Raw genomic sequence first — 26,027 nt, forward strand, 5'->3', positions numbered from 1 at the left:
TTCAGCAATGTTAATTATTATGATGTGATCAGGATTAAGGTTATGTGACATCACTTTTTGGGACGATGCAGAGTCAAAGTCATATGATGTCACTTCATGTGATAGCATTAAGGTCATAGGGCATATGATGTCACTTCTGGCATTTCGGTGAATCGACATCCATGCTTAAGGCACTTTACAGACTTGCCTCAGTCTTCAAAACTAAGTGAGTGTCATGGTCTGTTCCCACCTGCTTTTTACGCTCTTCTTCTTCTGCATGCCTTCTGACAGTGCTAAAGTAAAAGGAGGGGATAGGGGGTTTTCTGTATGCACCCCATAACCCTGGAATTATTTCCCTGTCACATTATTCAAAGAGTCTGAATTGTTCTCCTTCATACGCTCTTTTAAGAGCTGGCTTTTCAAACAAGCTTATTCACCATAACTGAATAGGTCAGCTAGAGCCAAGAAACAAATGGTGTACTAGCACTTTATCAAGCATAATTACATAACATTAAAGGTAACGATCAAGCTAATACTCAAGCATCTGGAATGACCTCCTATCCATACCCCATGCAAAAAAACACAACAGTGCATTCAGGTAACTTTAAAAATGTTTTATTTTCAATTTTCCTGATTATTGTTATTTATCTCACAGTATTTAAAAAAAAAGTTGAATAAAGTACAAAAAAGTCAGTTGAAATACAGCAAAGGTTTAAGGAACTGGCCACATCTGGCCCGGAGAATGATGTACACACATGGGTCACGTACCAAATCACCCACTTGGAACACAGTGCTTTTGGGGGTGTCACCTTCTTCCTTCCGCTTTCGATACAAAATACACCAAAGCATGCCATGGAACTCACAGGGGGGCGGTTATGCGTGACAGGGAAAGGGGGGTTGTGGAGGGAGAATAACAACAGTTAAGAGCTCTGAGAATCATGGGAAATCAGATCTCCCCAGCACTTTACGTCAGATTGTTCTGCAGACAGTTCACCTCCGGGCTGTCCGGCTCACACTTCTCACAGTCGGCTTTCGGTGAGAGGGAGTTCTGGATGTTGAAGGCCTCCTCATCTTTTAGGCCAGGCCGTGCAGGCTCCTGCAGCTTGTGCGGGGCACTAGGATCCTCCTGGTAATGGATTTGGAGGGGTGGAGATTGGTAAAGGGAGGCGGGAAAGAAAAAGAGGGGACATAAGCCATAGTTGACAAATGATCAATTATACACGGCAAACTAGGTGACTCAATGCTGCATTTCAGCTCAACATTGTGGTGTAGACCCAAGTGTCTCGAGAAGGTGTGGGGGGAGAGAAGTCCTGATATTTTGGGGGGTTTTAGCCATTGTATGGACTATATGATTTGCAATATATACAGAGAACTCAAGTGCCAATCATTAGGAGTCAGTGTCACACCCATGAGCGCTGTCTAATCAACTGAATATGAATTTTATTCCCTGTAGTGCAGTCTCAATTTTTGCCAACCTTAATAACCCCACTGACTTTAAGAGAGCCTCAAACTTGGGAATAAGTCAATCTTGTTAACTCATTAATATTTGGCCTTAACTTCTCTTGTACGTGAGTTGTCTACGTATGCGGGTGTATTGGGGGTGCAGGCTCTCGGCTTAAACATCAAAGGCACAGATTGCAAGGTGCAAGGCACAGATTGCATATGTGTTCTACCTACTACCCACAGCCGTTAGTTGCTTTCCTAGATATATTGTTGTCTGTGTAGACCTGAAACTAGCAGACAACCTGGAGGTCCTTCCCACTTTGGAAGAAAACTCAAAGTGTTCCTGGGAGCACTGATGTTTGTTATAATGAGGAGACAATGGGTTGTTGACATGGAATGCATGTGTGTGCACTGCTGTTGATGATATAAATTGAATATTCAAACGGTGGAGACTACTTTGCGTAGGATTTGGACTTTGGAGCATGTTGTTGTTTTAGTGCATCTCCACTTTCATATGATTTGTGGGGTATAGCTCAGCACATCCGGGCGGGGGGGCTGGCCGTGTGTGTTAGTTGATGAATAAAGCATTTACTGTATGAAGATAAAAAAAATCCTTTGCATTTTTCCTGCTTCCTTTGAAAGGACCTGGGTGAAACAGTTGACCTACTCTAACACAGAGTGCTGCCAGTAAACGTCTGTTCTAATTTTTCAACACTTTAAGTTGGAATTTTCTGTTTTCGTGTTGACCCACTGAGTTCGCTTCATACTTGCAGTATGATGTGCCAGTTGGTTAGTGATGTTTTGAACTCTGGTGAGAGTTAACTGATGCTGCTAAACAAAAGCTCCCAGCATGCAAGGGGGGACTGTGTGCCTGTGTCGAAGTTTTGTTTGCTATAATGTTGAAATATTTCTATGCAAGTGATATGTGTGTTCTCCTCAAAGACAATGTCTGAAAGACACAGTACATTTGAAAGCACATTTAAAAATGATCGCATAAGAGCACACTTTAAAACATTCTGTCCCAGCAACAGTTTTCAAAACGCCATAGGATTTAGAGGCCACTTTCAGGAATCACTGACTAGTAAGGTTACCAGCCGGCTCCATGCTCCCAAGGGCACAACACTCCACTCAAGCCAGTGTTTCTTTCTATAGACCTCTACAAGTTGGAAACTGGGCCAACTAAGGTGCTTCCAAATTACAACTCTCCAAATACCCTGGATTTCTAAATACATCAAAGAAGAACTCAAAAAGGGGGTCCTTGATGACATGGACTCACCTGATCACCTTACTTTGACAGGTTCCTGACCGACGGGTGTTGTAGGCAGAGGATAAGGCTCTCCAGTGCTAATGTTGGAGTCATCACTTTTGTTCTCACAGGTTCTGGGTACATGGAGTGCCCTTCCCTCATATTTTAATTGGATTTATAGTTTGTTGAGTGATACAAGCGCTTTAGGGGCCCTGTGGCTTTTGGAGATGTCACCATCTGAGAAATCAGCAAAGCAGCAGGCCCCTCACTAGCCCTGATTCCATGAGTGAGTAGCTCTTCGAGACTGGGTCCTACCTTGCATTGCGGTACTTGTCCTGCATTTATAGCGGGATAATGGCAGCAGAGAGGTATGTAATACTTACAAAGACAACAGTAGGTCAAGGAGAGTGTAAACTATCTGGAACAATGTGTTAACTATAGGGTACAGTCACGAAGTCCATAAAGAATGATACGTGGTGACAATCAATGATTGTCACCACGTATCATTCTTTATGGACTTCGTGACTGTACCCTATAGTTAACACATTGTTCCAGATAGTTTACACTCTCCTTGACCTACTGTTGTCTTTGTAAGTATTACGTAATAGGGGACGATAACATTGTACGGTCAATAAATATTCCCCTCTGACCCTCCTTATTGTTATTTGTAGCAGAGAGGTATGGACATGTGACCTGCGGGTCACAGATTTCAAGCCACCAGGACGTGTGAGGGAAATAATATTAATGCCTCCTATCTGGGTAATGGCAACCACTGCTATCTATCTAAGCGCATAGAAACGATTCGATTTGTGGTGAATGCGGCATAAACGTACAATATTACAGGCCAATCTTACATATTACATACTACTAGCACAACATTTCCGTTACTGAATGCTTCATGACCTCAGACCATTGTGCCAAACTCCAAATCACATCCATTTAAGCATATCTGACACCTATATTGATTGACTCTATTCCCGTAACTGGTCCATGACAAGGGAGTGACTTGTAGCAGTCTTGTTTTTTCCACCATTAATACTAAGAATGCTGGCCATTGAAGCTCCATACCTATCCAGAGAAAAGTACAATTACAGGTCCCAAGATGCTTAGTGCTATTGGCTGAAAAAGCAGGACTGACTGGACATGGTGCCCTTGACCTGGGACTAGTTGGCTGATTTGCATCTCTTTGTTTCAGCTGTAGAGAGCTGTGCGTCTTCCCAAACTAGTCCCCCTACCTCCGCAAAGGAGAGCTTCTTTGACCCTTTGGAGAGATACTGTGTGCGCTTACCTGCTGCCGAGATTTGAGTCTGGTCTGCTTTGAGGTACTACTGCAGCCAATGGAAAAAGAGGATTGAAACAAGATGTCAACAAATCGAGCACGGGGAAACAGGGCTAGGTTTTGAAATACACAGTCTAGTCTAAGATCTAGGAGCTGGTCATAACTACTCTAGGAAAAAGCTAATTCTAAGTAGCTAAAAGATGGCCCATTTCAGGAAAGTACTTCCAATGGTGCCAATGGAAGATTCTTTAAAAAACAGTGCACTAAAGCAGACTACGGCACACTGCCCGAGAAGACTTTGATAGCCAACTATTTAAAGAAAGTTGCTAAGAAAACTGCCACTTTGATTATGCTGCAATGGCAATTATGGACTCATGCCCTGTGCCTGTAACAGCTGTTGAGATCCAGTGGAAAGAAAATATTAATTGCCATCAGTTTTCTTTTCCATACAATGATTGGGGTTGAGACATGTGAGTTGTGAATGTGTCGCTAGTTTGATGCGACCTCTGCAATCTTAGGAAGACACAATTTATGGGGTTGGGCTGACATGGCCAGTACAAAAAGTTGAGCCAATATTGCCTCTGGAGTTTTATTCCTAGGGTAAAGTATTCGACCGGCCTGGAGTTGTTGCAAAAACATTAATGATCCTAGGCTCTTTCCAATGAAATTTAGGGATAAACATATTTTTCATTGCTATGGTATATTTGATCTACGTAAGGTCAGCAGTTGACCATCTTTAGGTTGATATTGGAAAGTGGCAGGACCCCGTGTTTTCACAAGTACATAGTTTCGAGACCCATGTCTACAAGTTATCAATGGCAGGGTAATCTCCATCAAAAGGTCCAAGGTCTGTTTCTACGCATTCCATGAAAACATGGTTCGCCCAAAGCCTTACACTTTTTTAGGGCCGCCATAGGACTTTTTAGACAAGAAATGCACTACTAATTTTATGTGTCAGTTTGAGTGGACAGAGTGATGCTAGAAGTGAGTTTAGGAATCTGAGATTTTCCTATCAACCTTATTCATCTATTGTACATTTGTTACATGTACATAGACATGCAAGTCATCGACCGAAGTGACGAACACAAGCTTCCCAATACAGGAATGAACTTTAGCAATTACAAGTGACAACCAATTTCAGAGCAGAGCCAGTAAAGGAGTGGTGAAAGAGTCGTGTGCCTGGTTTCAGTCCCGAGGTTTAGTCTACCACCAATCTACGGAAACAGGCCTGCAACCAGCTCAACTGACCTGGCCTGAGCTGATGTATCAGGTTTATGGATGTGTTGTCGGATGTTGGATAAATGGGCAGTGAGACAGACTAGATGCACAAGTGTTGTGTCATAGGAAAGGGCAGCATGAGGAGGCCTGTGGTAACCAACATATTGAAGGGCAGCCGGAGAGTGGACCTCCGACATATTCTACTTCGATTAGGAGAAAACTGAGAAGGATGCCATGAACAGGGCTTGAAAGAATATGACTTTGGAGATTAGAAGGTTTGCAGAGGCGGTGATGTTGAATATTAAAGACAGGAAACACTTATAAGTTGCAGACAACAAACCACTTATTTTGGCTTACAGCAAAGGTGCCAACCAAGTAACTTGGGAAATAGTACTGAACGGCACAGAATGGAGCTTGAAAATGCAGTCAGTGAAAGGTTTTCATTGGTGAAGGAGATTGTTGGTTTAAGGGTTTATGAGGCTGTTTGCTGAGAAGGGGATACGAGTGGGGGTACTGACTCCTGTGTTGATATGCCAACTCAGGGTCTTGAGGACATGGTCTTCTGGTCGACTCATGGAAGACTAGTAGGTCCAGGGGAGGATAGGAGGCCTACTAGGCTCGGCATGACAATAAAGGGCTAGTAAATCTGGAAAGTATACAAATAACGTCAGTCTGCAGGCGACCAGTAGGTAAGTTAATAAATTGGGGGATGTCTTGTAGGGCCAAGATTGGCAAGACAGGAAAAAGAAAGCTTATGGAGTGGTAGGATAGGGTTTGCACAGCCGGCCTGACAGAAGGATCAGAAGAGGAATTGGGACCAGTGCGGTCATGTTGGTGTTGATTTATGGTAGGACGGCAATAGTAGCACTATTTAATAGACATTGTAAACTATCCACCTATACCCAACCAGAAATGAGGCACAAGGCTCCACCAAGGTCTAAGTGCTTATTTTGATTCGTCTTTGCTTGATTGGTTTTGATTCATTTTGTGCATTGATTTATATATCCAGGAAAACAATGTGTTTTCCTGACGATGATCCCATAATCTAAATAGATCGAAACTTCGTCGATCTAGTCACTCTGATCCACTTGATTATGTACAATTGATTTATGGATGCAGTAGTGCTGTGTTTAATCAATAAGTGTCCTTGATTCTGGACATATTTTAGTACACTAACTAGTTTTGCCTTTGAAATCTTAGCAAAACCTGTTGAGGTTTACCCCGCAGGGGTACCCACTTCCATGAATTAATTTTCACTTTTTATTGCTTTAATAAAATGTTGTTTTAACTGTTAATTGGAAATCTCATGGTCATTATTGTTTGATCCCAGAATATTACTTGCTCAACTTATGTTGAGGGACCCATGTGACTGAATACAAAATGTGAGCACTCGAGTTGTTCATTAGAACTCTCTAGTGAAGCTACAATAGATCACTGGAGAGTCGTTTGACAGACCACTGCTGTTGTTTGGAGTACAAGTTGTACTCAAAACGCCACACTTTGTCAAAAATGGGTGAGAAGGATATTTAAGAAATTATAGAAAATGTGTCATCTGCTTTCTAGAACATGAAGCATAATTTCCATGACAAAATGAAACCCCTCATTTTGTTAATTTACTGTAATCTCCCCCACAGGAAAAGCTTTTAGTTGTACCGCTCAGAATCCAGCAACATGGTATTTAGGTGTGCCTCACTTTTGTCATGAAAATAGATTGTTTTCTCTCAAGTTGTTCATTAGAACACGGTGGGAGTCTGCAGCAGAACACGGAGGAATCAACTGGCAGACTGCGGCTGCAGTTGGAAGTACACATTTTACTCATCAAATCACACTTTTTCCTATATAATTTATAGAAAATCTGTTTTCATTTTAGCTACTGGAGCACCTTCCATAACTTCTACATGACAACCATTTCGCCCCAAATTGTAATGGTCTTATTTACAAAAGCAATATTATCTGGAGGAATGCTTGTTATTGACACGGATGGAGTAGGGTCTTCCGCTTCGCATCGGGACTGCCTGAACCCACCACAGTCAATAACTCCTTGTGAGTGCCCTTCCTCTTGGATAATATTTGTTAATTAGTGAGTTGTTTAGGGTAGTTTTTGAAGATGTGCCCGAATGTAGCATGGCTTGCAAGAGCAGACTTGTTACCTCAAAGCAGCCTTTTTCACACTCTATGGTGCCTGTCACTACTTGTTCTGGTTCACCAAATGTAGCTATGGTGTCACTTATAGAAAGATGCTTCAATTACTTATAAATAGCAACTATACACCGAAGGATTTATCTGTCTATCAGCCTTAGGCTGTGACTGTCCAGGAAGCTTAAGATGGAGATTGGCTCTTGTACAGCTTCAAGGACTGTGCAACAAGCAGATCTATGAGAAGGCTATTAAACACCCTTGGTGTGGGGCTGTCCAAGAACCATTAGATACGGTTGTTTTACATTTGTATGATGAAAACAACCATAAGATGCATGCATTATCTGAATACATTCGGGGTGTCCATCCGCCAATCATATGATGGACCTGTTCAACAACCATGAGATGGGACTGACCAATGATCAAAGGATAAGTATGTTGCAAAGCTTTATGGATTGAGCTGTCAAACAACCTGAAGATGAGCCTCTCCAGTGACTCTTGATTAGGGTTATCGAACAATCAACTCTAAGGATGAGATTGTCTCTAGGTAGAAACTGTTCAACAACCTTAGTATAAAGCCTTTTAGCCCAGCAAAACATGGATGGCTCACTTCAACAAACAACCTTACGATAGGGTGTTCAACATTCCTAGGATAAGACTCTCCAGAATCACTATGGGGGCATGTCCAACTACTAATCCTAAAATAAACTATATAAAAATCCCACGGATGGTGCTGACCAATATTCAGTCTTGTAGATAAGGCTGTCAGACAGCCATAGGGAAGGACTGTCCAACAACACTAGAATCAGCATATACAGTGCAACAATCCTACTGTGTGTTGCGTTGTAACCATAGTATGGGGTTGGTCAACAATGAACAATTAGATCAAAATGTACAAAAAAAGAAAAACCTAACTTGGTGGTAACCAGCATTCCCAGTGTAAGGTGCACCACACCCAATTCGAGAATGAGCTGTCTGAAATCCCTAACTGGAGCTATCCAATCTATAATTCTTGGGGGTAGGGGACAACATTTTCGGATAAACCTGTTCACACCAATGAATCCATTATCGGGTTGTCAAGCAACCCTTGGATTGAGGTTATCAACAATAAACCACGGGATAAGGCAGTCCAACAATGATCTGATGGGTCTGTTTAACAACCATCTCTAAGATAAGACTGTCTAACAACAACACTAGGATGGTTGTGTCTAAAAATCAAGAATGTGATGTGTTGACCATTGAGCATACAATTTTGCTAACCATTAACCTGGGTACTGGGTAGCCCAACAATTCTAGGTCTTTACTGTGAACACAGACATAAGCTAGTTCTTCTGTGAATCCAGGATGAACTACAGATTAATAAATGCAATCTTTCACCAGCACAAGCTTAGAGGTTGTTCATCTTTTGCCGTGCATAGAACAGGGCACTCCTCTGACTATTGCTGTGACAACTGCCTCTCATGTTGGTCTGTGAGTGAGCTCATCCTCTCTGTGGCAAAGAATGCCCTGATTATTCACAGATACATCTCATGACATGACAATTTTTCCTAGTCTTCCTTGTCACAGTACTTTTGAAACAATGTCATCTGCATCTCTGACTTGCCCTGTGATTTTGGATCCACTGGAGGCGCTCCCCCTTTTAAGCGAGTTATTTTCAACAGAACCCAACTCTGATGAAATGACACACACCTAAAGTATAAGTACAGCTCAAGTAAGGGTGCCATCTGCCCCCTGGCCCTCATACCAGTCTGTGATGTGATTGGCAGCGGTGGCAGCAAACGTCTAGCCCAGGGGTCTCTTTCAACATCTATTCAGTTCTACATAATTGGAGTTCCTTTGCTATCCCAATGTATCATAGATGATGTGTGTCAGTGCTTCTCTTTCCTATCATCATGTATCAAATATGTACGCGTTTCTGTTTGATGCAAATGTAAGCTGTCCAATAGGGTCAGACTGAGAATAGCTGCACAAGATGAGGGCTTCCCCTGCAAGCTATCTCCATGTCCATGATGAGTGTGACAGCCTACATTGTGCTTTACATACAGGCTTATCTTCCTTGTGAGCAGAGAAGGAATCCTCATTCCTCGCATTTTCTAGAGTAGATTTCCCCTGTTCAGTTAAACCCACCACATAAGATTTTTCTGTTGCCTAGTAACTCTGATGATCTGATGTTCTGGCTTCACAAAGTTCAGTTCTGACTTGTCTGATCTCCGACTTTGTGCTAAAGTTGATATACTGACAAGTAGGTTCCTGGTAGCGCCAACTGAACTGGGCATCGCCATGAAAAACAAGAGAGGAGCAAGAAGGAAAAAGGGTATGGAGAATCACCTCCTGAGAGCAATGACATTTTGTCTGCAATTTATTCCTAAAAGCTGAATCAAATTTTAACACCAAATAATCATGACACATTATGAAATACATTTTTTAACGTCCAGGATTCATAGTACTTTTAGATGCCTTGCTAACATAATGGTCACCAGTAAAACTCTAGGTTTAAATATAAGAGGTAGCAAAAGGTGGAAGATCAACACACAATCTAGAAGCAAAGCCTTGGGAGTCTCTGTAGAAAGGCCTAGAAAGCAGGGGCTCCTCTTGCAACAAATTATCTTAAGCCTCCTTAACAGCCGTAAAGGATGAGTACTTATTTTGGAGTCTACAACAAACCTAGATCAAATCTCTCCTGTTGGAATTAAAGGGTAATTTTTACTGTAAAAGACATAGGATCATGCCAAATATTTGCAAACCACAAAGGAAAAACAGTTGCTGTCTATTAAAGATAATGAGAATTGAAAGCGGCAGAGCTACTGCAGACTCTTCACTAACTCCTAGGAAAACACCATGCACTGCCATCCTTCCCATTCACCCTCCAAACCATTAGTGCCAAGCCTTAGCAAGGACCATAGACTGTGCCAAAGACGGAAGAACCCTCAACCTTCACAGAAAATCCACTGCCATTTGCAGAAGAAAAGGAAACCACCGCCTCCTGGGACAAAATACTACTATCATAATTACATCTGCTCTTTCTCCACACTCTGGACACACGAGGAAATGGAAGTCAATCTTAAAACAAAGACCACCTTGATCCTGCAGAGGCAGTGCATAACCCTCAGACCCTCTGCACTGGCAACCTAATTGGTGGAAAACAATTAAGTCCATTGCTGGGGTCCCAAATCTGCAATACAGATCTTGAAAAATCTTTTAACACAGAAAGTAGTCTGTCAGTAGGCAAATCACTCAACTCAGCCTGACCTCCCAAGATTCTAGATATCATTCCCCCTCCAACTAGACATAGGCCTCTGTTACTCTGATGTCAGTCTAGACCAAAACTGCTCTATACTGGATTCTAAGTGAATGAAACTCCGAGCACATGTAAAAATGTGTTCCATTCGCATCAGACATTTTAATCTCTGGGGCCTACCAGTGGCCTTGTTTCTAGATGTCTTGCAAAGTTGCTCCCCAGTCCAGACTGCTAGCATCCACAGTGATGAATATGGGAGGAAGAGAATGTAACAAAATTCCCTTCTGTGGGGTAGAAGTGTGTAGCTACAAACCTAATTCTGCTATAAGTACAGAAGAGGACAGAATTTAGTCCTCCAAATACATTAATTATGGGGATGATCAGTGAACATGCATGTGGGCCTAGGCCAGGCAACTACAAATATACATAAAGATAAGTTACCTTCCGCCCTTAGACTTTCCCTCACTGGAGGTTCATTGTTTGCTAAAAGTCTCTTTAGCTGACTCTGTAATCTCAAGGCTTCCTGCTTGGGCAGTAACAATTGAGCAATGTCTTTCCCAAGTAGAGGTCAAGTTCTGAACTGGCTGGTGATGTGGCTACTCCTTGATAAAGGGTTGATGCTCCCTGATGGCTCTGCATACCTGCAACATATGCCGTCTTGTTCTTGGTAGTGGTGAATACCTTTAATTCCATTATCAGCCCAAAGCGCAGGGCTGCAAATTGATAATGATTTTGAAGGTGCCTGCAAATCGGAAAAATGATCATCCTGACAATGAAGAAATTTGAGGAACTTAGCATCCAAAAAACCTACGGATGCCAAGATTTCAAGGCAATACAGAGTTAGTATCCTAAACACTGTGTTCCTGGTAGACTTAATTAGCTTCTTCAAATGCATAACAACCAATATGATGGAGTAAAAATTCTGTCCTCGCGTCTTTTTAATGTGACTGGATTCCTTCCAATGGTGCTTTCCTTTTCTGTGGATATTTCAGAAATGGTGTATTATCCTAGTTTGCAGAGGGCTTGGCAGAACTGTGTCATATGTCTTCCGTCTACTATCTAGAAGAACCAGGCATGTAAAGTAGGCATTTGCCATGCCTCTTGGAAAATTAATCAGACACCCCTAAGCCAACAGCTTGGGCCAACCTCTATATTATTAGGACTGCTGCTGCTTTGTCTTTCGAGCAGAGGAATGCGTTTTCTGTACTTATGTCACCCTGCAGCTGGCCCCTGCTTTTGCTGATCTCTGAGAGAAGTAGAAACTCACCCAGAGGCTTCATAACATAATCTCCTCTCAATGCAAATGGAGAAGTTTTCCGGATTTATGAATGATATTCTCCTGCGTCCTTGTGCTCTTCCCCCACTTTAGCCTTCCAATAGGCCCTAAGCAGCTTTTCACCTTTGAAATGGATTTCGTGCATTGTTGCCTTTGCTCCACTTCAGTCCTTTTATGGACATGACACCTGGCTACCACCATAAAAGTTCCACCAGCCACTGCTGATGCCCCATGCCAAGTCTCAAAGCAACTGAGAGTGCCTTTCCATGAGACAGTCATGCTGAACTCACTTGTCTCAATGGTTTGCATCAGCACATTGAGATCTGCCAGGAAGGACTACCACATATAAGCTAAATAAGTGCTGAACCTAAGAGCCAGATTAGACTAATCATATTATTTTTCTCTAGGCTGATTCTACATTTCAGGCTAATTTGAGCCACAATGCAGGATCCTCAGAGGAAAAGGAGATTCTCCATGCAAGTCAGTCTGGTTGGGCTTCTGATATTCTCTCATGATTGTTCTGTTGGAATTACATGTTTCTTCCACTATATAGAAACCCATACCACCAGCATAGTGTTCAGGCACCTTATGAAATGCATCCCTGGAGACATAGTTGCCCATATTCTCCAGCTCTTGAGGGGAGACAATTGTAAGAGAGTTTAAATTTTCTATAAAATAATGGTTAATGTAGACATGCTTCAGTTAACATAGCTAGGTTGCACCAGGCTGCATTGACAATCAGTCAGAAAATGCTGTAGACAAGTGCATTTTTATTTTAGGTGTACAAGCTTTCCACGTGCATGTGTCTTTCTCTCCTTCACAAAACAAAATATGAATTTACAGCCTCAGCCATGGTCTCTGTGTTAAACAAATGTAATATAATATTCTGCTCTCCGGAGAGAAGATAGGATGCTTCTGTTACAAATTCAAAGCCACTTAGTCCATCTCTGCTAGTAGTTGAGCAATCAATTGTATTCCTGTGTTTCATAATATATTAATTCATTCCTTAATTAACTATGTACAGCTTTAACCAATAAGATGCTTTAGGAAGAAGGAGTTTTCAGTGCTGTTGTACTAACTAATAGATTTATTGGGTGCTATGAAGTAAACATTTCTACCCCTTCTATATTATAAAAGATGCACTTTTTAGGGAACAGACAACTTTTTGTTCATTTTACTCTTTGCTACAGAACACTGATGAGGGCTCTTTTTGGCTTTCATTTGGAGACAGACCTTACGTCAGTCTGCTTGCTAATTCACTTGATTTCTTAACAAACTACCTTTCCTTTCTGCCATGATAATATTTTTGAATACACCTACAAGTTTATTAACTCTAGAATCTTGTCATGTTTAAGTTATATTAATAGACGTAAGCTAAGTCTATGAGAGACTCAAATAGACCCATTCCTGCCTAATGGCCTTTTAATTTATTAATTAAACGGCCTCAATACAGTCTCAGCTCGATCCTGTTTAATCTTGGGAGACTATACACATAAGGGTGAAAGCGCCAAGGAAGAAAACTGATTATGTTCCCTGGTCTTTGTGTCCGAAATGTGTTACATAGCTTTCTGCATCATTTGCATGATTCTTTTCTCCATAGACACATTACGAGGAATGCCTTCTTTTTAGGTCTGTCATTAGCTAAGACCTTAAAATTGTACTACGATTATATAAATGATACACTTATTTATAGGGAAGGGGGGTGGCACAACAGCCAGGGCGGCTGACTCCAGAGCAGGTTCACGGTTCGATCCCCGGAAACAGCTCAGCTCAGCACAGCATCATGGCCTGGCAGCTTCCAGAACAATAAAACTTTGGAAAAATCAAGACAAATCAAAACGAGCACTGGCAAAGTCAAAAGGCTGGCGACCCAAGCCAGACCTATTGGCTTTGTCAATGCTTGTGTACATTTCCTCTTATGCCCGTTTTGCTGATGTCCAATAGACAGCGACCATCCAGAGGAAAAGCACCGCCCTCACTATGCTTTCTCTTCCTTCTGCCAGGGCTGAACATGTAGATTAATAGAACGCAATGCATGTTTTTTACTTCAGTTTCCATCCATCGCATGTATGGCTGGCAAGCGGCTCATGTAGTATGTGACATTTCAGAGTTCAACTTCATAGCCAGCAGGCATTTGCTTTGTGCATTTAGTTTTGCTGTAGCATTATAAGAATTGTTTGCACAAATAAATCACACTGCACCAAGTCATATTTTAAATGCAGCAGAAAGTTGTAAAAAAAAAAAAAGGTCCTGATTGACATGTTTTACAAACGTGTAGCCTACTTTTAACATATTCGCCTCTTGAAAACTATGGAACCCTTATACTAGCCCATAGACATTACTGCCACCTTTACATTAACCCTAAACCGTAAGCCCTTTACCCACAAATCTAGCCCATACGCCATCCCTTACTGTAACCCTCTAGCGCCTACCTCAACCAGACAACTAATCTAGTCCTAAACCTCACTGTAACTCCTTAACTTACCCTAACCCCATCCATTTTCTTAAGTTTTAATGTAATGTTTAAGTCTAGCCTTACTTTACCACAGGTCTAAGGCTCCCATTGTTAAACTGTAAAAACGTGTATCTTGTTAAATAGCCTCTGCTCTCAGCCATTTTGTCTACCAGCCCCATTTTGTGTTTTTGCCGGGACTCTTGTGAAGTTAGAAGTTACGTGTTCACTGAAAGCTGGTTATATTGATACGGCTCGCATGTCAGAGTCAGCAGCCCTGCCTTGCCGAGGGCCTACGTGCACAGATGTCTAATCAGTTTGCCCGTCAACGCCTGTAACCTCCCTTGCCTATCTACAAACATGACGTGGGTAGGGGTTTATCAGGATTCCACAGTACAGCATGTAATCGTTGTGTAAGGGGTTGTGTAAGCGTTATGTAAAAAATGCAATAAGACGGTTATGTAAAATGTGATGTAACCATGACTAAGGAGTTTTCTGGTGAACTCCTATGGTACCCAAAATGTATAAAGGCAGACTCCAAATTGTTCTAGTTCATTCCCTCTCAGGCACTAGTAGTGTCTGTATGACAAAGCCATCTCATGAGATTTAATAAACCTGTGTTTTGTTCCACTCCAGTGTCGATCCTCATTTATTGGACCCGTAGACAGAGGGTGTCCCTGCACCAGTGAGACTGATAGTAATCTCACTTCTACACCATGACCAAGTTCCTGCCTCCTTCAGGGACCGCCCTTTGGACCAGTGATGCCAAACTCCCCAAAGATGTGCTCTCTGGAATCACCCCTCTCACCCAGCAGGGAGAGACATGAAGGGGAAAAGGAGCACACCAGCCCTACATGTGAGTTGACACAAAACTAGTTTCTGTCTGAAAGAGAGGATAACAAATCACGCAAGCAGGCTGCAAAATCAAGGGGTAATATTTAGTCCACAAGGAAAGGGGCAACAAAACAAACAAAAAAGAAACAAGCATTGGCCTAGACAATCCATCTCGCCTTTTAAAGATGAGTGGTGAGACTTGTGAGGGGCTTTACCAAAGAGTGAACATTTGGCAGCAGCAAAAACATAAAAATAAAATGGTGCTGTGGCATGGACATACACTGCGTCGGCAAACACACTTCCTCACTTTGCAGCCTTCTTTTAATTGGGTTTTCTTAAAGAAATACACTGTGACGTATTGATGCATGGGAATGCCACAACAGCCATTTTGGATAGGGGTTTTCTTGAGAAAATACCATTCCAATATTCACATATTCAATTTCAAGAAGGCAGTCAGTGCGTTGTGAAGCATCAACAGACTGGGATAAGGTGATGGGATGAGTAGGTAATGCTTAAAATACTTACTAGTAATTGCATTACTCTGAGTCCGTCTCTTGCTTTGATTAATTACAGTATGAGGCCACTGTGCCTCCTAGACACACTCCCTCATCAAGGTCTTCCTCTCATAAAAGCCTCTCCCATCCCTTCCACATCTTGTTTAGTTGTATCAAGCCATCTACTATACAGACCTGGCAAAAACAGGGCGAAGGAAGGGATTCATTAGTCAAAGCAAGAGACAGACTTGGACTAATGCAATTACCTGTAAGTAATTGAAGCATTGCCATCTCGTTCCTCTCACTTTGCTTAGCTACAGTATGAGATATACCCAAACCAAAAAGACCAGAACAACTGCAAGTCGCTGCTCAAACAATCCCTAATTAGATATAAGTTATATTCACAATTACTTGACAGGAGAAAGAACTCTAGAGTGAAATCCACCCTCTACCTCAATTTCCTGCACAATCCTGTAATGCTTTTCAGGGGTTGAATCGGGAGACCATGTAGCTGCTCTGCTAATCTCTGCTAAGGATGGCCCCCGAGATTTGGGTTTGGGATCAGACATTTCTCTGGTTGACCTGCCCTCTATACCCAAGGGAGGAGCGACCACAGCTTCCTTATAGGCTAAGGCTATCAACAAACAAACCCACCTGCTGAGTGTTTGAACTGTAGGTTCTAAGCTCTGATACTCTTTCTAAGTAGATAAAGACATTGTGTACACCTCTCCATGGAATGACACTTGCTAGCCTTCTGAACTTGGACTTACACCCACATCGACAGACCATGCCCACAACCTCGGCATCATCCTAGACACCAAACTCACCATGAAATGCCAGATCAATGCAGTCTCCTCCACCTGCTTCCACACCCACCAGATGTTCCGAAAAACCTTTAGATGGCTTCCCTTTTAACATCAAGAAAACAGTCACTGAACCCTAGTTACCAACTGGATGGACTACGGCAACATGCTCTATGCAGGAATCACCACTCGACTACTGAAGAGACTCCGGACAATTCAGAACAACTGCTAGAATCATCCTTAACCTCCCCAAATGGTCCCACAACAACCCCCACCTCAGGAACCTCCGCTGACTCCCCAAACAGAAAAGATGCCACTTCAAGATGCTGATGCACGCCTGCAAGGCCCTCCACGACCTAAGACAGCATACATCAACCACCGCCTGAACTTCCATCAGCCCTCCAGATACCTGTGACCCGCCTCCCTCACTCACAATCCCTGCATCAGTTAAAGCTACAGTGGAGGAGGATCCTTGTCCTACCTCGCTGCCAAGTCCTGGAACGAACTTCCCCTCCACCTCCAAAAAGCATCTTCCCTGCAGGAATTCAGAAAGTAGCTCAAGACATGGCTTTTCCACTGAACCCAACTAAAATCCTGTGCCTGGATACCCTCTCAGGTGATTAGTCATGCTCCATAAATCCGAGTAGATTGACTGATCGTGTGTAACATCTAGAGAGTGAAAAGTAACTTCCCCAGGAGCCTCTGGACTTGGACAAAACACAGGAAGAATTACCTCAAGCTCTCTCTGTAATGGATAATTCACTTTAGGAATGAAAGACGGTCCTGGGAGTTACACAATTCAGTCTTCAAACACTTGAAAAAAGGATATTTACATGGTAAACTGCTGGGCACCATGCTGCGGTTGGATTAGCTGATGGTACAGGGTATTTCTGCTGAAGCCAAGCAGGCTGATGTGGCTGGTGAAGTGGGCAGATGAACCCAAGGAGTGTGCCGTTGGCCCTGCTCTCCTTGTACCGCTTGTAATAGGAGTTTGAATTGTCCCCAAATAGGTATGTCATTGAAGGATGACTGGACCTTGCCTGAAAAATTGGTGGACTACATCCAAGCATGGTGGCAAATGGCGATACCAGTGCCAATGGCCCGCCCAATGGAATCAGTATTGTGCAAGCCACAATGAATTGTGAACTTGGCTGTTGTGCGACCTCACTGTATGGCCTGCACGAGGACTGGTCGGTGATTGTCATGGACACCTTGGAAGACTTAACCCATCGAGCCCCAAAGGGAATGAGAATAGCGCCCCAGTAGGCAGCTCACATTCACTAACCTGACCAAAAAGCTGGTGAATAAGAAAACCATCTTCCAGAATGTCTCCTCTCATTTCGGCTCCCTATCAGGGGGAGTTGTCAGGAATTTGTTGTCTGCTTGCAGATGCCTGGCAACACCAAACTTTCAGAAGAGGGGTGCTGAGATAAAAATGAACGATAGACTGGGGCATGGAAGGCATTGTGCAATTTGGGGGTTGACCGGGAGGGCAGAGCAAGGTTTGGTATTTGGTACAAGTATCATTAAGGGCCTCGTTAAATGGTAAGAGGGGCTCAGTAGATGTCTACTCCAGCCGAAGAAACTCTATAAGTACATTGGTCTTGACCGCGCTGGAGGGCAAGGACTTCAGTCGCCCTCCAAATAACCATGGTGAAGAAAGCACTCTTGTCAATGGCAAGGCAAAGGGGTGAGAAAAGACTGGACTCAATGGAGGGATCAAGGCTACTAGCCTCCAGCAGGTTGTCATGCAAATTCTCCTCGCGATAAGGTTGGCCAATTTCATCACCTGCATCATAATTGATATCTGAATTTGTGCCGACCAGGGAAAGCAGGGTGTGGTATTGCTGTATACTAAGAAAAACAATAGTTCACTCTGGCATCAATCCCAGAAGAAAAGCAGTATGGCTTCATTAAATAGAAGACAAAACATTATCAATTCACCAAGGCAAGGAAAAAACTGGCAGTAATTAATGCATTCATTTCATACTTTCATTAGTTTAATGATATATATAAACTCTAATCCTTCACTACGTATACTTCGAAAACTAAGCAGGCATGGACTCCATCAAGGTGTGATAGTTAATTTATTTCTTGTTACCCATTGCCTTGTCAATGACGCGTTTCGACCGCCAACACGCGGTCTTGATTATATATATACTAGCAGCCCATCCCGACGTTGTCCGGGTATGAATTGCTGCCGGCCAATAGTATATTGTTTTGTAGGATTTCGTTTTGATAGCATTTCTTATCTGTGACAGGCCTGTGAAACGCTCCGATTCACAGTGCACTGCTGATGCACTTAAGAGTGCGCGTTCAGTAGTGTGTGAACTCGAGTTTCCCTACTTTATATTTCCTTGCAATATTATATAGCGCGAACTCGACAACATGGCATGAGCACAATTTACATTACAGAAGAACACATTCATTTGTGGTAGGCACGGGGAGACAAAGCGATTTGCCTGGAATCACAGGATGTTGAGCTGATGCCGAGATTCGAACGTAGCTCCCCAGCTCTAAAGTTCGCAATTCTAGAACTTGTGGCGGGAGGTGTGTCTAAAAGTGTATGTCGGTGCTGGTCATCAATGACAAATATGAGTATGTTGCTGGAGATGTGGGCCGCCGTGCCACCAATGTACTTACCAGGGGAGGGTAAACACCCCGCAACTTTCTTTCCGCATACCATCACTCCGCATACTTTCTTTACGAAAGTACCATGACTCCGCAACGCCATTATAACGCATGGCATTACATTTTATATGCTTTTACCACGCATACATTTACAACTAAATTCGTTGTAAATGCATGAATGGTAAAAGCATGTTTTTTTTTTAATGTTTGGATAAGGTAAGTATGGGTATAGAGGTATATGTTTTGGGGTACTGAGGTATATGTTTTGGGGTGTTTGGGTATTTTAAGGGTTCAGATATAGTTTTGGGTTATGAGGTACTGGGGTAGTTTTAGGGTTTAGGGATAGGTATGGGTTTGGGGGACAGGGGTATTTTTAGGGTTCAGGGCTAGGTTTGGGTTTTGGGGTATAGGGGTATTTTTAGGGTTCAGGGGTATGTTTGGGTTTTGGGGTACAGGAGTATTTTAAGGATTCAGGGCTAGGTTTGGGTTTTGGGATACAGGGGTATTTTTAGGGTTCAGGGCTAGGTTTGGGTTTTGGGGTACAGGGGTATTTTAGGGTTCAGGGGTAGGTTTGGGTTTTGGGGTACAGGGTTATTTTTAGGGTTCAGGGCTTGGTTTGGGTTTTGGGGTACAGGGGTATTATTAGGGTTTAGGGATAGGTTTGGGTTTTGGGGTACAGGGTATATTTATAGGGTTAAGATGGGTTAGTGTTTAAGGGTGTTGGGGTATTTTAAGGAGTAATTATGATTATGATTATTGGGTCGGGTATTTAAAGGGAGCAGGGTGGGATTAGCACACAATATGAGACATGGCATGAAGGGCGGAACGTACCACACGCCCGCAGCGTTTGTAACGCCCCCAGCACACGCCCACAGCACAATGCAGACACGCCCACAAGGGACTACTTTGCTGGCACGGTTCTTTTACCTTTTAAATGTATATGGTTGGCGTCTGCATAGCCTATGTCCTTCTGCTGCAACTGCCCTTTCCAACGCTGTATTGGGTGTTGTGATTGGTGCTGTGGTTCCTGAGATTACCTGCCTCAAAGGTTTGGGCTCTCTCTTTATTATATTAGTATGGATATATACTAGGCCAGGACACACACCTTTTCTCCATGAGAAATTATATTCCGAATCAAAACTTGCAATGTGGCATTCCTTTCCGAGAGGTGGAACAAGGCCACTTGGCCTATATCTATGTTGATCTTTGGAAATTTATTGTGCATTATTTTATGAACTTGACACTTACTGCTTCCTTTTTAGGTCTCGCCTGTCGATGCGCATGCGCATCGAGCAAGCGAGACTATAGGGGCTCATCAACTCTTTATCTAACTGCAAGGAATCGTGGCGATTCCTTGCAGTGCCCGTGACTTTTAAGGTCAATGCGCATGCGCATTAAGCTTATGCGCATGCGCATTGACCTTAAAAGTCACGGGCGCGTGCACGTCCGTGTTTGTTTACCCGCTCCGCCCCCTCCCGCCGTGTCGCCTTGCCTACTCTCTCTCTCCCCTCTCCGCCCCCTCCCCTTCGTGTCGCATTTCTCCTCCCCCCTCCCCTCTCTTCCCTCCGGCTTCTTTTTTTTTGTTTATTTTACTATCTACTACCACGTAAGAGTGTGAAACGTATTTTAAAAATGGTGAAAAAATTCCGTTTGCCTTAATTGGATGGAGGTTTCAGTGAGCTCATTGGCTATCGGGCTATGAATGCTTACGATTGGTTGGATAACCGCTTCTTCTTTTAAAGACTAAAGTTTAAACATCAAACCCAGTTGTTCATTGGTTGTGATGCTCGGAGAGTTCACGTGACCGGAACAAAATTAGCCTTTTGCAACAGACTCTCCTCCCCTTCTGTCAATGAACCATGAGATAGTGAACTGGGACACAACTACCTTAAAGACCCCTTTGATCGTCGTAAACGGGAAGGTCGCTGATGACTGGACATTTCGCCAGGCAGCCAACCTAGCTCTGATACGACTGTGACATCAACTTGTAAGACAACAGACCTTTGCCGGGAGCCACCCGGGCTCTAATATCGTCACAGGTCGTGCGCCTCCTCCATACTAACCCAGCACCCTACCTCGTTTACGCCACACCTGCCCGCCGTCATTAGAAAGTCTAACTTTAGGAGGTCTGCTGTCCTGCTTTTGCCACTCGGCAGGTGAGTGTGCAACGTTCTGATTGCGCCCTTTGCGAGAGTACACTATGTAGTGGCAGATTGAAGCCGAAGCCGGTGTTCAGTCGTTTGGCAGGGCTCTCCGAACTCTCTTCTACCATGTGTAGGTGCCTTCCCAAACACGTATTTAATACTCGTTGATTTAAAATATTGCAGGTCGTTTTACTGTGATAGCGATACTGAAAGTTATCTTCTGTAATCTAATTTGTGCATAGTTTCAAAGTTCCAGCAAAATAAAACTTGCTGCAGCAAGATTAGCATTTTGATCAATACGTTTAATTTAAGTTTTTGTTATAGCGTGTCAAGGCCCAGGACCGCTAAGGGCTTTTCCGAGACACATCAAATAATAATAGGCAAAGAGCATGTCCGCAGACATGAAATCTGTGTCTTCTGATATCCTGCTAAACATAAAGTTCCAAAAACGAATAGTGATTTGGTACAATAGGTACTCCAGTTTCCTAAGAGCCTCTATTGGACTTCTCTTCGTAGTCTGTTCTTCGTCTCTCTACCCTCTCCGCCCCCGTTCCGCCCCCTCCCCTTCGTGTCGCATTTCTCCTCCCCCCTCCCCTCTCTTCCCTCCGGCTTCTTTTTTTTTGTTTATTTTACTCGCACCTCTCCCCTCTCCGCCCCCTCCCCCGTTCCGCCCCCTCCCGCCGTGTCGCCTTGCCTACTCTCTCTCCCCTCTCCGCCCCCGTTCCGCCCCCTCCCCTTCCCGCCGTGTCGCATTTCTCCTCCCCCCTCCCCTCTCTTCCCTCCGGCTTCTTTTTTTTTGTTTATTTTACTCGCACCTCTCCCCTCTCCGCCCCCTCCCCTTCCCGCCGTGTTACTTCTATGGGGTCTCAAACGTGTGCCTCAGACGTTCAGCTAAAACAATATGCAAATAAGTGTGCACATCACTGTTCCAGTGCGCTGCATTAAATACTGCAAACTTTTGCTTTCAAAATGGCTGTGCGCTTTGACGTCATGCATGCACCCCGTCCGGAACACAGCGCTCCTTTGGCACTCCGACACACTGGCATGCTGCTTGGAATCTCCTGATTGTTATGCACGCAAAAAGAAACTCCCACGCGGCAGCGCTGACAGAGATGCGTGTTAGCCGATGAGGTACTATACAGTTTGCGTGGATTTACCCATGTAAACCCGGGGTCTGGGGTATAGATTGAGCAGACGTCCGATAATTTGAGTACTGCTGATGTCTGCCTCGTATCGCTGTTCCCCTTTTGTTTTCCTGTTGTTGAAGGCTTCGCCTCCCCTACTCCTCCTACTCTCCTCCCACTCTCCTCCCGTCTGTTCCCGCACTCCTCCCCGGCCGCCTCACACGCCTGCTGGCTTCACTCCCCGCTGCAGGCGGCCCTGCGCACTCTAACCGCCGGCAAATCTACACAACCGCACTAAATAGGCTCACCAATGAGCAATGTACAATATGCAAATTTCATCTTGACATGTACACCCCACTGGCAATGACAGACGTTGTACACCTACTCAGTACATTTGTAAACGCTGCAAATACCTCAAAAACTGTTTAGTGTCGAAATGGTCCTCAATTTTGAATCCTATGCAGTTGCAATGTACACCATAATTACAGCGTGCGTATGGCTCTAGAAACCGGTCTGAAATTTTGAATCAATCAAGGAGAATTCGCAGGCTCAGGAGCGTGCAGTCAAAGTAAAGAAGAAGTAAATAAAAAATAAAACTTGCAGAAAGATGATTTTGATTTGTGTCCTAAAGTAAAACATGAACAACGTTGGGCAGAAGGTGCTTAACTGCTCTACAGATTTGGGTGACTATTTTTCATTTTGAATACTGCATTTTCAGAATGTGTTGCATTTTATCCTGTCTGCACACGCAGTTACACTTCTAAGAATACAGGCTACAGCCGTTATTAGAGCAGTTTTCTCCGAATCGAAAGCAAAGATAACATCTCGTAAGATGCCTGCAGAAAACGTCTATTCAAGAAATATTCCTTTGTGCCCTTTAAAAATAGGAGAGTTTAAAATTGGAACGCAGTGAGACAGCCTGCGTGAACTCCATTCAGTCCAGTGTCTTTTTTACACGTGATAAAGCCTGGTTTACTCATGCAAATCTTGTGTTAGTCAAAGTATCGCTTAAACATTGGCGTGAAAAGAGAAGCATTTTCTGGCAGTCAATTTCCCTAAACTCACCAGTCCATTTGCATGCATGAGAGGAAAGACAAACAATGCGCGTGTGTGGATTGCGCGTGCACTTGTGTTCTGGCACTCTGCCTAGCAATAGAGGAGAATATAGCGCACCGGTCCGTTATTGTTTAGGTGCTACCCTTGTTTAACTACCAGAGAGTCGAAATACTGTGTCCGAGAGGAAGGTTCTGGCTTTTTGGAAATCTCCATCTTTTCACACAAAATACGCATAACTCCTAATTCTTTAACATTGTAAAAAACCCTTAACATATTCAGTGAATTGCAAAGACTACATACTATTTTTCGCGAACATTGCCATAATCCTGATCAGTAATAAGCATAGCTCACTATCGCATACATTAATACCAAGCCCATTCAGTGCTTGTGAAAACATTGCAACTACTTAAACTCTTTGGAAATGAGCAGCTGTGAACAAATATCTCCAATTAAGTGAAATAAAGTGTTGTCATGGTATTCTAGTGGATATGCATATATAACTAACGTACAAATACACCAATGTCCGATTTACAAGATTACATCCAATGCTGGACAATAAGCTGTATAGTTACCTTTTTAAGTATACAGGGATGCTATATAAAAAAAAAGAATAAGCAAAAGGTAGGTCTTGCACCAGTCCATGGGACAAATATTTGATTGCACCAAGGAAACGGATGTTTTCAATAGACGTTATTAAAAAAATATCATCTCATCACCTGCTGCCTTGGTTCTTTTTTTTTAATTTTATTATTTTTTGCAGAAATGAAGCTTTGATTATTGTTCAATTCCTAGGATCTTTTTTTTTTTTAAATCATTGCCTAGTAGATGACAGTTTTGATGGACACGGTTTCCTGCAGATTCTTCATCTTATAAATATTCACCAGGCCTCAAACAGATCTGGAAAAGGTATCCCCAGCATTAATACTCCAGGGTCATCAGGTCGACCCTTGCGGCTGTAGGCATGATCCCACCCGCTGGAAATCACATCACCGGCATATAATAACTAGCAACGAGTGTGCTGGCATGAGCTCATGTTTTTCCTGAGCTCTCTATGTATGCTTCACGAGCTCCAACCGCATCTTGGTCAAATGCCTCCTCTGAAGGTTTCAGGGTTCAAACCTTACTGTCAGTGCCAAAGATAGTTGCCGTTATCAGTTCCTCATGACATCTGCAAGTGGTGTATTTGCTCTGACTATAACACTGCAGCTTGTTCACTATGTTCCCTAATGCCCCGATGGTCCGTCAGGGAGCAGGAGATCAAGTTGATCTTGGCCAAGGACCGGAGGAACACGCCAAAGCCATACTTCTTCTCCCACATGTAAGTCTGCTGTGAAAAAAATCTCTACCAAAATAAAGCCAATAAAGCCATTGGAAGTACTGTAGGAACAAGAAATCCACAACCTTACGGAAACTGGACAGTTCTCAAGACCATTTCGCTGTTCACTGATTTCAGTCCTCTGAGACGCATAAATACAATTTCACTTACCCTCAGTCAGCCTGAACATCACTCACCCTCAAATCCTCACTCACCCTCAACACCTCACTCACCCTCAACACATGACTCACCATCACTCACACTCATCCTCACTCACACTCAACACCTCACTGACACTCACTCACACTCAATCACTCTCACCCTCACTCACCCTCAAATCCTCACTCACCCTCACTCTCACTCATCCTCACTCACCCTCAACACCACACACTCACTCACCCTCACTCACCCTCAACACCTCACCCTCTCACACTCAATCACCCGCTACACCTCACCCTCAACACCTCACCCTCAACACCTCACCCTCAACACCTCACCCTCAACACCTCACCCTCAACACCTCACCCTCAACACCTCACCCTCAACACCTCACCCTCAACCCCTCACCCTCAACCCCTCACCCTCAACACCTCACCCTCAACCCCTCACCCTCAACACCTCACCCTCACTCACCCTCACTCACCCTCACTCACCCTCACTCACCCTCACTCACCCTCACTCACCCTCACTCACACTCACTCACACTCACTCACACTCAGTCACCCTCACTCACCCTCACTCACCCTCACTCACCCTCAACCCCTCACTCACCCTCACTCATCCTCACTCACCCTCAACACCTCATCCTCACCCTAACTCACAATAACCCTCCCTCACCCTCACTCACTCTCACTCTCACTCACCCTCAACACCTCACTCACCCTCAACACCTCACTCACCCTCAACTCCTCACTCACCCCCACCCTCACTCACCCTCAACACCTCACCCTCACACAGTGCAATAGGTCTCACAGGATTTTTAGTTAAAGCTTTTACAATTGTTTATTGCTTTTTTGATTTGTAATTCTTTAGCATTGGCTACAAAAAATAAAAATGCAAAAAATTTACAACAAAAAAACCCATAAACAATTCTAAAAGCACTAACTCTAATGCTGCGAGACCTATTGCATTTCTAATGCTTGTTGTTTAAATGAGGCCACTTGGCCGAAACATACTTTGACCGATTTTAATTTATTTTGCATTGTATTATATACTTAGTATTTGCCTACGTAAATAAGAAATGTCTTTTTACTAGCAAGCATAAGTTTACTAAAGCAGTTGCACTACAGAAGGAGGATACACGACAGTGTGCGGCGCCTCACTTTTGGGCTCTTGTCTTTGGATACAAAGCGGCCCCGC

The 26,027-nt window shown here is 43.5% G+C and overlaps 1 protein-coding gene across 5 annotated transcripts in view; it reads right to left on the minus strand.

Moving 5' to 3' along the window:
• Window positions 1-578: 578 nt before the first annotated feature.
• The window catches only part of CSPG5 (chondroitin sulfate proteoglycan 5), a 279,927-nt gene continuing 254,478 nt past the window's right edge, over window positions 579-26,027 (minus strand). For all 5 annotated transcript variants that reach the window (XM_086941016.1, XM_086941020.1, XM_086941017.1 and 2 more), the window contains exon 5: window positions 579-1,105. In XM_086941016.1, coding sequence (XP_086797142.1) covers window positions 944-1,105 — 162 coding nt within the window. In that variant the 3' untranslated portion in view covers window positions 579-943. The remainder of the gene's footprint in view (window positions 1,106-26,027) is intronic.

The sequence above is a fragment of the Lissotriton vulgaris genome, chromosome 10 (genome assembly GCF_964263255.1).
Source record: "Lissotriton vulgaris chromosome 10, aLisVul1.2, whole genome shotgun sequence".
Taxonomy (NCBI): domain Eukaryota; kingdom Metazoa; phylum Chordata; class Amphibia; order Caudata; family Salamandridae; genus Lissotriton; species Lissotriton vulgaris.